This window comes from Varroa destructor, unplaced genomic scaffold (genome assembly GCF_002443255.2).
Source record: "Varroa destructor unplaced genomic scaffold, Vdes_3.0 BEIS01000005.1, whole genome shotgun sequence".
NCBI classification, from domain to species: Eukaryota; Metazoa; Arthropoda; class Arachnida; order Mesostigmata; family Varroidae; genus Varroa; species Varroa destructor.
This window is the reverse complement of record NW_019211458.1, coordinates 30,753,838-30,767,817: the sequence shown is the minus strand read 5'-3', so window position 1 is coordinate 30,767,817 and position 13,980 is coordinate 30,753,838. Positions and strand designations below refer to the sequence as shown.

The following is a 13,980-nucleotide window of genomic DNA, read 5'->3' as shown; positions in this document are numbered from 1 at the left end:
CGAAAAAGCGACACACTAGCAAGGAGTTACACTAGAAGCAGAGAAATCATACGAACGCAGAACTAGGATTACGAATCGTATATATACATATATATATATAGCAAGAGCTTTTCACTCATCTTTTTATAAACGTAAGGTGAAATCTATGTTAAATGGTAAATGAAATAATCTACAGACATTTATATTCCATATGACGTTATTACCTTAATATCTGCTACAAGCGCGTCCTTATAAAAACCATCTTCTTTCAAGGCCATTCGCCTGATTTAGATGTACACTTTGCATAACCCTGTCATGTACAATAGAAGCTAGGGTCAGTTCGAAAGAAACTACAATGGAGGAAACGCCCCTCTAGACAGTTCTGCTATTATACGCCATCGACAGGTAAATGCTCATAATTATGTCCATAATAATTTATCGACTAAATGGAAACAATTAGGTTGCAATATTGAGTGCCGTAATCGAGACTGGACAGACGTAAACTTGGAAGACAACTTTTAGCCAGCGAAGCGTGTCGAACTAGTCTGCCCGTGGTTCTATTAAAAATACGAGGCACTCAGGTTACAGTTTCAGTATACGACTCTCGTTAATAACTAGCAACAGGTACAATGGAATTTAATAGAAACAAGTGAATTGGGATAAAAATGCGAACACACTATATTACTTCATCGGAAAGCGAATTGGCTCCGAATCGGTAATATCTCGACAGTAGCAGCATGAACGGCGCCTTATCGATGGTCTCTTAATCCACTGATGTCTCGACTAAAGATATCTCGACAGTTGCATTATAAAGCTACAAATGCATCCCATAGGTGACGAAATTTACAATAAGTCAAGAGACCCATGGTAGAAGCACAGTAGTCGGCCGGCCTACTGAATTGAAGGTCCTGCTAAAAGGGCTTCCGATCGTTTAGTGAGACTTTTTACCTCAGATGGACTTAGTAGTCCCACCCGCGGGTTGTACGCTTTCCTGTAAGTCTCGGCGAGTTTCTTTTCAACCCATTGAATTAAAATACATACCTATACAAAGGATGCATAACGTCTCTGGTCCACTACATTATACAGGTACTTTTCTGCGCTGCCTGAATGAAATGTTAGGTAGAACAAAAACACTAAACTAATACTACCTGAGCATCAAATAAGTAGTTTTGCCAAATGTTTGGCTTTTATTAGAGATTTACAGAGATGCTGAAGTGCACACGTATACACGCACCGGATGGCTGTAACTAGCGGTGTCAAGAAATTTCCAAGTCCTAGAACTATCAACGGTATACCGTGCCAGTGTATTCATTCCCTGTCTATACAAACTTTGCTCTCCGACTACTTTTATTAGCGTGATTTGTAGTCTGTCTCCTAGATTGGCAAGTATGATACCACGAAAAGGTATCTGCTTGGCGTCGTGCACCTAAGTGTTTTATGACCTTGGCTACTGGTGCGAATTTGATGACATGGTTTTATAGTAACCGTGACAGAAATAACAATGTCGTGAAAGCATAGGTATTTAACTTAGGTATACAAATCTACATATAGTAGATATAAAAATAAAAATATAATCTACACGCTCTTATTTTTAACAAAACATAAGGAACGATCCTCCACAGTAAAAGAATACACAGTTATGGATCTACCAAAAACCGTGCCCTGACGGTGTGAAGATAACGATTGAAGGCATCAACAAAAGTTCAAAAGTTTTTAACTGAAGCACAAACATGAGTATTGATCAAATAACTAACGCCGGGAGTAAGGTTTCTGAAGTCCTAAAAAGGAGGATACTTCAAAAAATACAATTATTGTATTAAAGAAACTAGGCAATATCGAAATAAGCACATCTACTCCTGTCGTAAGGCCGTTTTAAGGTTATCCCAAATTTCTTGCAGAGAAAAGAGCAAAAAACTTTTTTTGTAGGATTGAAAATGACACACGATATTTCTAGTAGATAATAATGTAGAAAATCTTTATTCTAAAAAGTGTCACTGGTATATTGTATAGCTTTATAGCCAGGGTTTCCAATATGTTTAACTGACTAGTAAAATTCGTATTGCGAATTTTTCTTTGCTTTGAAAAATTTTTTGTCAAAAATAAAAATTTCTCTTCCACGTTTTGTTGAATACTGCCTCGTGGAGATTAACCGTCTCAAATGGAAGAGTCTCTAAAACTATGACTGATCACGTAAAAAATTCTTCTTCGGCTCTTTAGCGTAATATTGGGTGGACGATACAACGAATAGTGTTAATAGTTGTGCTACATATACCTATCGCCACTGTATTCCAGCGTTAAAAAAAAGAATAAAAGATATATTGGTTACTTTCTATTTTATTTGATTTATATAACATACTCGAAACTCCTTATGAACAGCAAAAGTTAGAGAAAAAATAATAAGCGAAAAATCATGACTGTACAATTTCTTCTTATATTTTTCGAGCAGGTGCCACTTAGGTTCTCTCTCATACTTCTATGCTCCTTCCTAAAGAATTGCTACTTTGGTGTCTGCTCCCCCGATTCTCTCAGATTGGTTTGACACTAACGGCAGAGGGGAAAGAGGACCGTTCTACCAAGCGACTAATTTCTGGCAAAATTTACCGGTTATGATAATACTTCGTCGGACTCTTTTTGTCCTTTTCTTTTTTTTTTTTTTATCACCAATCGGCTTTCTTTTAGAGGATTAAGGAGAAAAAGTGGCCGAGCCTTTTTTATTTCTCATTCGTTTCATCTAGATGGAATCGTAAAGCTTTGCCTAAACTTCTAATTTATATATAAACACGACAGCTAGCGAGCTATGTAGCTGATATATTTCTTTAACTTAACTGAAAGAAAATCAATATTATAAAATACTGCGCGATTTTGTAAAAAAAGTTTAACATTTATTGTAAATCGTTCGTTTTTTTTTGATCGGGGATATATTACAGGGCCACGGTGTTCGCTAGCAATAAGATAATGTCTTCTGGTGTGTCTTTAATAACATACCATCACAACAAATATAGCATATTAAACGTTTCTAAATCACCTAGTTTTATGTTGTTGTATTTTAAGTGAGTCATTTTCAGCATTTGGTTACATACCCTCTAATATGAGAGCTAGTTAGGTAGGTGAAGAAATCTACGTCGTGCTGGACATTCGTAAGCTAAAAGGAAAATATAAAAACTCGTTAATATGACGACATTTGTGGGAAGTTGAGTGATAACGCTCACGCACGATGCACACATGTTCTGCTGGTGTCGGCCAGTTTAAATATTATGGATTTTCTGCTTATCAATGGAACAATGTAAAATTGATTATAAATACAAACAAACTGTGTGAGACGTTAATCTCCTTGCCAACATCTGCCCCAATCAACTTGAACTGGAGACCTTTCTAGAAGCAGCGGAAATAGAATTCACTCTTGTACTTAAAGGAAAAAATAAATCGCTTTGGAGTGCCAATAGCTGCAAGATTTGCTAAATAAAACGTAAATCTATTCCAGAGATAAAATGCAACTGAGTCTCACTTTATATGTCAAAGTGTTCAATCCGTCCGAATTTAAGAATCAATCACGAACTCAAATTATTCTCAAGACGGAGTCCTTTTTAGAGACGTTGTCGCTTTGTTTGAAATTGTCTATGCAGTAAGCAAACTGGACTTTTTTGCAAAAAAATATGATAAGAAAAATCAGGCTTTTATTCTACCTGGAATTCATGACGGAGAAGGGATGTCTTGACGTCGCGAGAGATCTCACAGCCGTCAAAAAGAAAGCGCCAAAAGGGATTCAAAAGACGCTGTGCTAAACGGCGCTTGAAGTCGAAGCTGTCTAGCACATGTTCGAATAGGTACAATCGTCCGCCCTGTAATTAATTAAATTCACGTAGTTTGGTAAGCTTTTTAGTCGACTTTCGATTCGACTAGTATCATTTCAACTTAAGGTAATGTTAAGGCTACTATAATCTAAACAAGTAAAACAATTTGCGTGCACTAGGCTTAATAAGTTACAGTTTGCACTCAAATCGAACAGAGAAACTTCCCGCGGACAACTGATAGACGAGCCTGGGTATTATAGGATTAGTCCCGCCGCATTATTTTGTCACTCAAACTATTTCCATTGTGTCGCTCAAAAATCAGCAGAACGAATTTATCATTGGCACTTAATCTACCAATCATAGACGTCAAGTAAGCTCCACACTAAAATTATAGTGTGGAGTTACGATTTTTTATACTTCAACTTAAATTAAAGTTGAGGTATAAAAAATCGTAAGCTGTACGTTGCCTAAACATGCGAGATCGAAACACACGCCAACTACCTTAACAAGGACTCGTTTCGCTTCTTGGACAGCCTTATCCACGTCACGCACAGAACAAAGAACAAGAGTGCTGACTACAGCATCGATAGATTCGTCTTGTATATCCGCGAGATCTTCGGCATAACCTCGGATTACTCTTACAAGTTCAGGGTGACTTTTCTGTTTTTCCAATAAGGTGTCGATGAGGTAGGGGTTTGGTTCAATGCCTACCACGCGGCTACCTGAAATGTATGGAAAATTGGGACATTATACAAACAAAAGAAAGGTAATGAACATTTATCTGATTCTGGGCCACTTTGCACCTGATGACTACTTTGGTGTTTATGTTAACTGCCTTTTTCAAAAGTGTTAATGATGTTAATTCTCAAAGAAGCCACAAGCCGGAGAGCTGAATCGAAGACAAGCAGGAGAAAAGATTTACTTTTGGGGTAGCAGTCCAGGTTGAAGCCAGATCCCATACCAATCTCTAGAATTCGCAACCTTGTATCATTGTGTGGCTGGGGATCTTGGCAGTGTTGTCTTGACAGATGATCCTTTAACTCTTGACGAAAGCCGCCGAGTGTTTTTCTAAATACTGCACCGGAAAAAGCAGAAATATGTCACACACAATCATTATGACCATATGTAAAAACGACTGAAATCTTTCTGTATATTCACCTATACTTTTGTTTATCTATTCCATCACAAACATTGTTTAGTTGAGGTCAATCGTATGTCGAAAATCGAAAATATACGACTTCGAATCGTAGGTAAAAAGTGTATTAGGCTTACTTTCGACACAGTAGTTTGCGTAATACCACGAATAAAAACGATCACATCCATCCCTGATTGGATCCCGTAGTAGAACATAACCAAGGACTGCAGCAGCCGGAACAACTATAAATCTGCGATTTTCAATTAGCGTGGTGCGAATCTCCGACAGATGAGTGACTAATTGATTTAGCTTGATTTCGGCTGCCATGACGGCGGCCCTTTAAGTCCGTTAAACATGGCCGTGTTAGTTAAGGCATATTTTCTCTCACAGCCCGATGCGGATTTGAGATGAAAGAGTAACAATAAAGTTTACGTGTACTCAATAATTTTCTTTATAATATTTTCAAAATAATGATGATTCTACTGCGGTGCCTAAGAAGAGTATAGGGATTGGCATACACTGCATGATATGCACTGATTTATATTATAAAGAGTAAATAAATATATATATATATATACTTTCTTTTTTGTTGTTCTCACGTACCACATCCATTAAACCTCTTCTGAATCATACATGTTTATATTAAGTACATGTATATACTTAATATTTTTAGTGCTGCTGACCATATTAATAAAACAGTGGAGTGCGGCAATATAACAAACGGAGATATAAGACTGTAGCTACAATAAAACATCATCCATAGCTATGGCAATACCAGAACTCGTCTCGGATACGAAGCTGATTTTCTGACGTGTAAACAGACAAAGATATTATTGCAAATATATTACATGTCATGTTAATAAATGTATAATGACAGTCGCTTATGCTCGTTTTAGGCTTGAAAGGAATTATGCAGTTCCACTAACCAATACAGTATAGCAAGAAAAACCGAAAAGGGCATAGCCGCTTCTGACAAATAAATGCCTATAATTTTATTGTTGATTATTGTGACATAACGTGTCAAAGCGAATGACGATTCATAACAAGCATAATGTGTTGATATGAGCAATGTTTTGTCCAATAGTCAGAAGTTTTTTTGACATTCATAACATGAGTCAGAATTTGAACATGAACAATTCCTATAAAACTTACATACCCGAAAGAGCCTGTTAGTAGAAGTTCTATTTTCCTGGTCTTCTCGAATGCTTTTACAAGCGATAAACGGTCATTTGTTACATTTAACATAGTGAAGACCACAGTGTGCACGCATAGATATCTCGCTTATATCAATGGCGTTACAAGTATCATGAACAGTTATGCCGCAGAAGCAGCACTTCAGCATAAGTACTCTAGTTTCTGTCTACGTATCACATTTAAGTTAACAGACTTTTAAAAATAACAGAGAGATACATGCTATCCTTGTTGATTGGAACTAAAGCTAGACAGTCCGACAGCGAGAACGGACCTTCTATGACGAGCGAGATTTATCCAGGGTAGCCAGTTCGTCTTTATGTTTAGCCAGTATTGTCGATCCGAGCTGTGAACACGCAACCTTCATTGGTTCGATTGACAAACGATTGATCACGTTTTTATATGCACTCGGTACAGAAGGAATGGATAGTGAGTATAGCCGGCGGTCCATTTATTCAAGTAGATGTTCAAAAATCGTCCGGCACGAACTGCTTCATTTCGAAAAGACTGAAGTCATGAAGAATTATTCAGATATATTATTTACCATGTCGTATCCGTATGGTATGTTATTATATTGTAAATGAACTTGAAATTAATTTATTTATGTATTACACCAAGCACAACTGCCGGTGTTCAATAGCGAAACTCAATAGAAAAAAATGGGGTTAGCTAGTGCATCAAAGATAGGTAAGGGAAATATGATTTAAAAAAAATAATGAATTCTGAAGCGGGCAATTTAGCCATGGCCTGGTAAATCTGCCGCGGCTGGGGTACCAACACCCACACCTTGCCCGCTACTCAGCTGATTGTGGCTTTCAAATTTTTCGCCCTTAAGCTAAATTGATTTCTATTTAGCTCATAACGGATACGCGGAAAAGATCAAAGTGGAATTGTCCTCATTTGACGCTTCAAGTGGATATGCTTTAGTTAATAGCTATCGCAGTTCGTATGAGACAGTCTACATTGTATCCTAAGCATGAAAACGAAGTATTATGGCCAGCTTCTAGACGAACGTTTGCGCAGGCAAATATTTCTAAAATATATGACGAACAGTATACGATGCGAATGTGCAAACCTTGACCATTTCTGTTTATATAATCTAGATCTAACTAAAACTCCTTATGATTGAATTTACATAGTACTATATATATTTGGCTCTTTTCCCATCGAAATTCACCTTGAACTATCAAACTGTAGTACGTACACTTGTGCTTTCCAAGGAACAAAGAAAGGAAAACATAATTTTTTACATTTCGAGCACAGACGACTCCATAGCCTGCATTTGTGCGCGCTTTACCAATGTTACATAGAGCCTTCTTTATTGTACTACACTTTGTCGCCATTTCTCGCCGCACATTTACCTTTATAATAGCTTCATATACTGGATAATTCGTCAAGCGTTTCACAAGATACGTAAAACTTGTACTTTTGTCCTCTGACTTGTAACTATTGAGTACAAATTTTCACGAATGTATCCTTCAGCATATTCCTGTCGACGCATTTTACAAATGGTTATTTCACTTGTTATTTTTTCTTCCTTATTAAGATCACGGGAGGTCGAGACGCGGATAATGGATGTTGTTATGACTTGAGCGCACGGTATTTTAAAGTTCGCTGCTAGTCAAGAAATGACTGGGACATGACCGAAGCAACTATATCCAACTACGGCCCTTCAAACATACAGCGTCAAAAAATGCAACAACAGTATTGAACGACAGCCAAAGGAGGTCATTGATATTTTATGCACGAATCTATGACTAAGGAAAAACTAAATCATAATCGTCTTTAAATTATCAAGTTACAATATTAATAAAATGCGCTTGAGGCGCTGAATCATTTATGATTAATATTCGTCATAAAGTGAAGAATCTTTAATTATGATATTATCTACAAAAATCAGTGTGCCATAGAATAAACAGCGCCAAGAACCTTGTTAGTTTAATTAGCTCAGTCATAACAGCTGACTGTGAGGATCGAATACCGGGTAAGGGTACATTGCAGAAGGTACTGATATATAATAAACAACGAAAAGAACTTGAAAATTAAATATCAATCGGGATTCAATTTGTTTCCACTGGTCTACGAGATTTTAAGAGCACTGACGGAAATTAAGCGTATGTTGAGATCGTCGAGAAGCTACGAATCGAGTGCAAGAATAAACAGGCAGAATTTTTTCGAACTTTATCGAATTGCCTTCACTACGATAATACTTTATATATGATGAGATTAGCAGATCAAATGCTGGACAGATTAGAGAATTAAGCAATGGACAAAATATTTTTTGTTGAAAAATACAGGACATGATCGTTATAATATTTTTTTGTACGAATATATATTTTGTATGCAACACAAATGTACGTAAATTCCATAGGCTGAGATATATTTTTTAATTGAAGTACGAGTAACGATACGATACGAGAAACTAAAGGGCGAAGACTACATTCACGTGGCGACTTTTTAGGCTCTAAATTTGCTTGTGAATGGTGCAATGGTGAACAAAAAATTGCACACTTTTGACAGCAAAAGCTATTTTAATATGGATTGCCGCAAAATTCGTAAGTTAATCTCTCTATTGATTTTATAAAATTGCGCACAGAGTTTACCTTTTATAATTATACATGAACATACTAAAACTCATCATCTTCAAATTTCAACGAAAATTTATTAAATCGATTTGGAAACTCACTCAAACATTGTCATAAATTAATTATTATCGTCGTTAAAAAATATTAAATAATGGATTTGAATAACATAACCCTTTGTCAAATCATTCCTTGTGTTAATGTCACCCAACAGAAAGAAACGACACCCTTTTCAGTTTATTTTACTCTATAATTACTTTATATATTTCGCTTCCTTAACGTCTAGCCTATATTCTGGTCGAAAAGCTTATTTTTTCTATGGTGCCTTAATACGTATAAACGCTCAACATTTAAAAAATATGTGTCGTAACTCTCCGAGAAAATATAGTTTACATCATATTGGGTGGAATAAAGTTAATTGAAAAGATGTGCAACAATCTACTAAAAATAAATATCTGTTACAAAATTAATCGATTTATGAATAGTAATTCCAATCGATTATCTTTTGGTGCATACACGCAATTCGTAACTACCTAGTAGAAGGGCTTTCATGCATGCTGACGCCGACACAAAAAAGAGAATTTTAAGGTTCGGTCTGATCCAGCTGCCCCCCAAAGTTGAGCTCATTTCTTCCCTTGTTAATTACAATCCGTCACCCGGTCAACTATAAAGCTTGTAGCCCCCTACAGACTGGCTCTCTCTCTCTCTCTATTGTTCCTAACGTGATCTACAGCAAGCCTTCTGTTCATTCCGGCGAACGGCTCATTATTCTTTCGAGAATTTTCTTCTTAATTCATTATTTTACTTAGCTTCCTGGGCGCTTACATTTCCTAGCATATAGCTTATAGCCTCAACCGAAATGGAAATTAGTGAAAATAATCTAACATTTTTTCTTATTTCTAGCCAAAAAAATCCGCGCCCCTTGCCACGTGACCTTTGCTAGAGCAGCGGTTCCTCGAGAAGTTTCGACATTCGCGCAGAGCAAAGCGTTGTCGTTCATTCAAGCAGCGTGGCGGCAGAGTCAGTCCACCCACAGACTTCCGTAAAGTTGAAATTTGTCGTCTCTCTCATCGTAAGCGCGTGTAAGTATTATCTGCTAACCGTATTAGAATGTTTTAAAGGTGCTTCAAACGTTATGATAAATAAGTTGTCCAAGACGTTTTATCTCTTGATGCCGGTTACACGTGGTGGTGCCTGGTGCATTAGTTAATGCCAATGTAGACAAAACTACATTAAAAAATGAAGTTTCTAAGATACAAAGTACCGGCGTAGTTAATTCCTTATGTAAGATAATCAATATTTTATAGGGAGTTTACCTGCTATCGATTTGTAGATTCTTTTATGAAGACACCCAATCAAATGAGCGGTAGGTGCGCGGATATACGCGTAAGCCTTCTCGATGGTAGTGCAACGGCAATGTGTTTGCCTAATAAGGTGAGACATAGTGGGATACTCTGTTTGAAACCTGACGTAAATAGATATTTAGTGCTAAAGGCGGCTAAACGTTGGAAGCAATGACCCGGTACAAAATTCTTAAGTCTATTGCGGTACGAGGCTATTTTATTCAACTGACTGTACTTTGCTCATTTGACTTCTCATGACTTGATGTCCCGCTATCTCATCTAATTTTTGTTCGTTTTTGTGCCACTTGCTGTCTCTAGAATCAGGAAATATGAACAGGCTTTTGCGTCCAGCTTGCCGGCAGGCTATGGCCGTCGTCTATTCCCAAGCCCATCTGCGTATGGGAATGCGTGCATTGGCGACAAGTTCCCAGCTATTTAATGCGAAAGACATAAAATTTGGTGGGGATGTGCGCGCCCTTATGCTTCAAGGAGTCGATGTTCTGGCCGATGCTGTAGCAGTTACAATGGGCCCTAAAGGACGCAACGTTATTCTTGAGCAGTCTTGGGGAGGACCTAAAATCACAAAGGACGGCGTCACTGTCGCCAAAGGTTAGTATTTTGTTCTCATATATATATGTATATAGGTTTGAAAACAATCCGAAAACGAAATAGTATCTGAGATCACACGAAGAGTAAATCATCGCATTTCCTAATGCATTGAAGAATATATCAGAAGAGCAGTTAATGTATGCCTGCGTCCTGGTGCTCATATTCCTTGCTGTGCTTAACGGAAATTAGGCCTGCACGAGGATTTTTACTTAATTTTTATATGACAGTGGAAAGACAAACTTAAGAAAACAGTAAAATAATAGCCTATCTGAGGCTAGCCGAGAAAATTTTAGTTAATTGCAAACGTTTCATAGCCATAGATTACGAACAATAAAAAAATTCGTAGTAGCAAATATCTTATTCACATATTATGTCTCTAACCGATTGCAGGAATCGAGCTTAAGGATAAGTTCCAAAACATCGGTGCTAAGCTTGTCCAGGATGTCGCTAACAACACGAATGAGGCGGCTGGCGATGGTACAACCACGGCGACAGTACTTGCGCGGGCCATCGCTCGAGAGGGCTTCAACCAGATCTCGAAGGGTGCCAACCCTATTGAGATTCGTCGCGGTGTAATGCAAGCCGTTGATGTATGCATTGATGAGCTAAAGAAACTTAGCAAGCAGGTAACAACTCCCGAGGAGATTGCTCAAGTTGCTACGATTTCGGCAAATGGCGACAATCAGATTGGCACTCTGATATCTGACGCTATGAAAAGGGTCGGCCGAGATGGAGTAATCACCGTCAAGGATGGCAAAACATTGACCGACGAACTGGAGGTAATCGAAGGCATGAAGTTCGATCGAGGATATATCTCGCCATACTTCATCAATACACCAAAGGGTGCTAAAGTACAATTTGAAGATGCTTTGGTGCTGTTTTCTGAGAAGAAGATTTCAAACGGCCAACAGCTGATTCCGGCCCTCGAGATGGCGAATCAGGCTCGTCGACCTCTGCTCATTGTGGCTGAGGACGTCGATGGAGAGGCTCTGTCGATGCTTGTCTTAAACAGGCTTAAGGTCGGGCTGCAGGTCGTTGCTGTGAAGGCCCCCGGTTTCGGTGATAACCGTAAGAACACCCTGCATGACATGGCTATCGCTTCAGGTGGTATAGTCTTCGGCGACGAGGCTAACCTCGTCAAAATGGAGGATATCCAGATGAGCGACTTTGGCCAAATTGGAGAAGTGACCGTTACAAAGGACGATACGCTCTGCCTTAAGGGCAAGGGCCAAAAGGCTGACATTGACCGCCGTATCAACCAGATCAAAGACGAGATTGAAATGTCAACATCGGAGTATGAGAAGGAAAAGCTCTCAGAGCGTTTGGCCCGTCTCTCAAGTGGTGTTGCCCTGCTCAAAGTTGGCGGTAGTTCAGAGGTCGAGGTGAATGAGAAGAAGGACCGCGTAAACGACGCTCTGTGCGCCACCCGTGCTGCTGTCGAAGAGGGGATCGTGCCCGGCGGTGGAACGGCCCTGCTTCGTTGTCTCCCAGCTCTCGAGGCACTAAAGTGCGACACTCCCGATCAGCAGATGGGTGTAGAGATCGTCAAGAAGGCATTACGAACGCCTGCTACCCAAATCGCTGCTAATGGCGGACTAGAATCGTCAGTGATTGTCAACAAGATCATCGAGTCGAAGGAGCGCGATTTTGGTTACGATGCGGCCAACGATAAGTTCGTCGACATGATCAAAGCTGGTATCATTGATCCGACTAAAGTCGTACGAACGGCGCTGACCGACGCGTCAGGGGTCGCTTCACTGCTAACGACGGCCGAAGCGGTGATCGTCGAGCTTCCTAAAGAGGACAAGGAGATGGGTGGTGGCATGGGCGGTATGGGCGGAATGGGTGGCATGGGTGGTATGGGTGGAATGATGTAAGAATAATGGGTACACCTCCATTACTGGCTAGTATTGCATATGCATCCGAGAGAGGGACATCGCATTTCTTGTAATATTTTCCTTGATTTTTCTCATCATCTATCGTTTTACTTTACGTAAGCAGGGCATAGCATAATTCTTGAGCCAGTAACAACGAACCTGCTTTTTAAAACCGTTTGTGGGCAGTAACATCTCCTGCACAAAATGTGGTAAAATTCTATTCGATTTAGCGTAGAAATCAACTTCTATTTAGCATAGAAATCAACGCAACCCGGTTTATATATATACAAGACGCTTATATTTTATGAGCACTTCATAGGCGTATAAGTTTATTCAGCGGCTGTTAGTATTGCCACTAATAATGTTGTCATTAGCAAATCATGAGTGCGTGTTATATGATATGATGGCTATTCAAGTTTAACATAAAAAGGTAAAAAGAGCGAGAGAACTAATTTCGAGAAAAGTCCAGCAAAACAACGCGGAAGACTCCGGCTGCGAACGACTATTGTAAGAACAAAAAAGCTATCGGAAACAACAGCTGCTTTGGGTGATACGGGAAATAAAACACCGAAGAGATGCGTGTGGCACGAAGTCGTCAATCGGTCGGTCGGCCATCTGAACATGTTGAAATTATTGAATTAGTTTTTATATAGGTGAACATACCATTACATAGTACGTATATATATAGACGGCCGATTTCCGCTAATGTACAAATGCTGAACCATACTGGTGTTAATAAAACTCCTTTATACATACTTTTTACTCGAGTTGTCTATAACATTTTCAGTGGTAGCGCAAAACGACAAATGTGCATAGCAATAAGAAACTTTTCAAACATTTTCAGTGGCAGCGCAAAACGACAAACGTGCATAGCAATAAGAAACTTTTCAATCACACATAGACAAAATATTAGATGGGAACACTCCAAATGCAATGCATAGCAATAAGAAACTTTTCAATGCATAGCAATAAGAAACTTTTCAATCACACATAGACGAAAAATTCCATAGGAACAATCCAAATCCAAACATAGGTGGTATTTGCGCTTTCTGGCCGATCTCAATTGATCAAATTTTCTGAAATGATTGCCATGTGGTACCGTATGCATTCTTTACAGTTGTGTACTTGCGCTAGCTGGGCGAGTTAATAATTTAAAGAATGGCGTTAGGAGAATGGATTCCTATAGATCAAAGTGCAATAGATTCCTATAGATTAAAGTGCACTTGCACTTAACGAATAGAATTAATAGAATTAGAGCAAGCTATATGGGAATTTCCAGCTTTTTTTTACACCTCATACGAACCATGTTATGGGAATTTACAGCTTTTTTTTACACCTCACACGAACCATGTTGGTTAGTGGGTTATAGAGTGCAAACTCAAGTAGAATATCTCAGTCGCTTAGATCATCCCAAGAGAAAATAGAATACTCTATCCCAGTCGTTTAGATTATTCCAAGGGAAAAAGGATTATT

The 13,980-nt window shown here is 38.7% G+C and overlaps 2 protein-coding genes and 1 long non-coding RNA gene across 6 annotated transcripts; 2 read left to right on the top strand and 1 right to left on the bottom strand.

Moving 5' to 3' along the window:
• The first annotated feature begins 66 nt into the window (after positions 1-66).
• Positions 67-2,311, top strand: LOC147755552 (uncharacterized). The gene is made up of 2 exons (XR_015329502.1): positions 67-384; positions 1,174-2,311. It is a non-coding gene; the product is annotated as an uncharacterized LOC147755552 (long non-coding RNA).
• A 528-nt stretch (positions 2,312-2,839) lies between these two features.
• LOC147755551 (thiol S-methyltransferase TMT1A-like) lies at positions 2,840-8,241 on the bottom strand. 4 transcript variants are annotated; one of them, XM_086991807.1, is made up of 6 exons: positions 7,458-8,241; positions 5,043-5,242; positions 4,693-4,845; positions 4,272-4,492; positions 3,663-3,818; positions 2,840-3,121 (listed from the first exon to the last, which is right to left on the bottom strand). In XM_086991807.1, the coding sequence occupies exons 2-6, from the start codon at positions 5,230-5,232 to the stop codon at positions 3,041-3,043; spliced, it is 801 nt and encodes a 266-aa protein (XP_086847933.1). In that variant the 5' UTR covers positions 5,233-5,242; positions 7,458-8,241; the 3' UTR covers positions 2,840-3,040. The 4 variants fall into 4 exon arrangements, with proteins under 4 accessions (XP_086847933.1, XP_086847932.1, XP_086847930.1 ...); XM_086991806.1 differs by lacking the exon at positions 7,458-8,241 and adding an exon at positions 6,062-6,346 and having other exon boundaries at positions 5,043-5,155; XM_086991804.1 differs by lacking the exon at positions 7,458-8,241 and adding an exon at positions 6,062-6,344.
• Positions 8,242-9,608: 1,367 nt separating this feature from the next.
• On the top strand, positions 9,609-13,265 carry LOC111251604 (heat shock protein 60A-like). Its single transcript, XM_022808312.2, has 3 exons — positions 9,609-9,760; positions 10,340-10,630; positions 11,021-13,265. Exons 2-3 carry the CDS (start codon positions 10,351-10,353, stop codon positions 12,505-12,507), a joined length of 1,767 nt encoding a protein of 588 aa, XP_022664047.1. The 5' UTR covers positions 9,609-9,760; positions 10,340-10,350; the 3' UTR covers positions 12,508-13,265.
• The last annotated feature ends 715 nt before the right edge of the window (positions 13,266-13,980 follow it).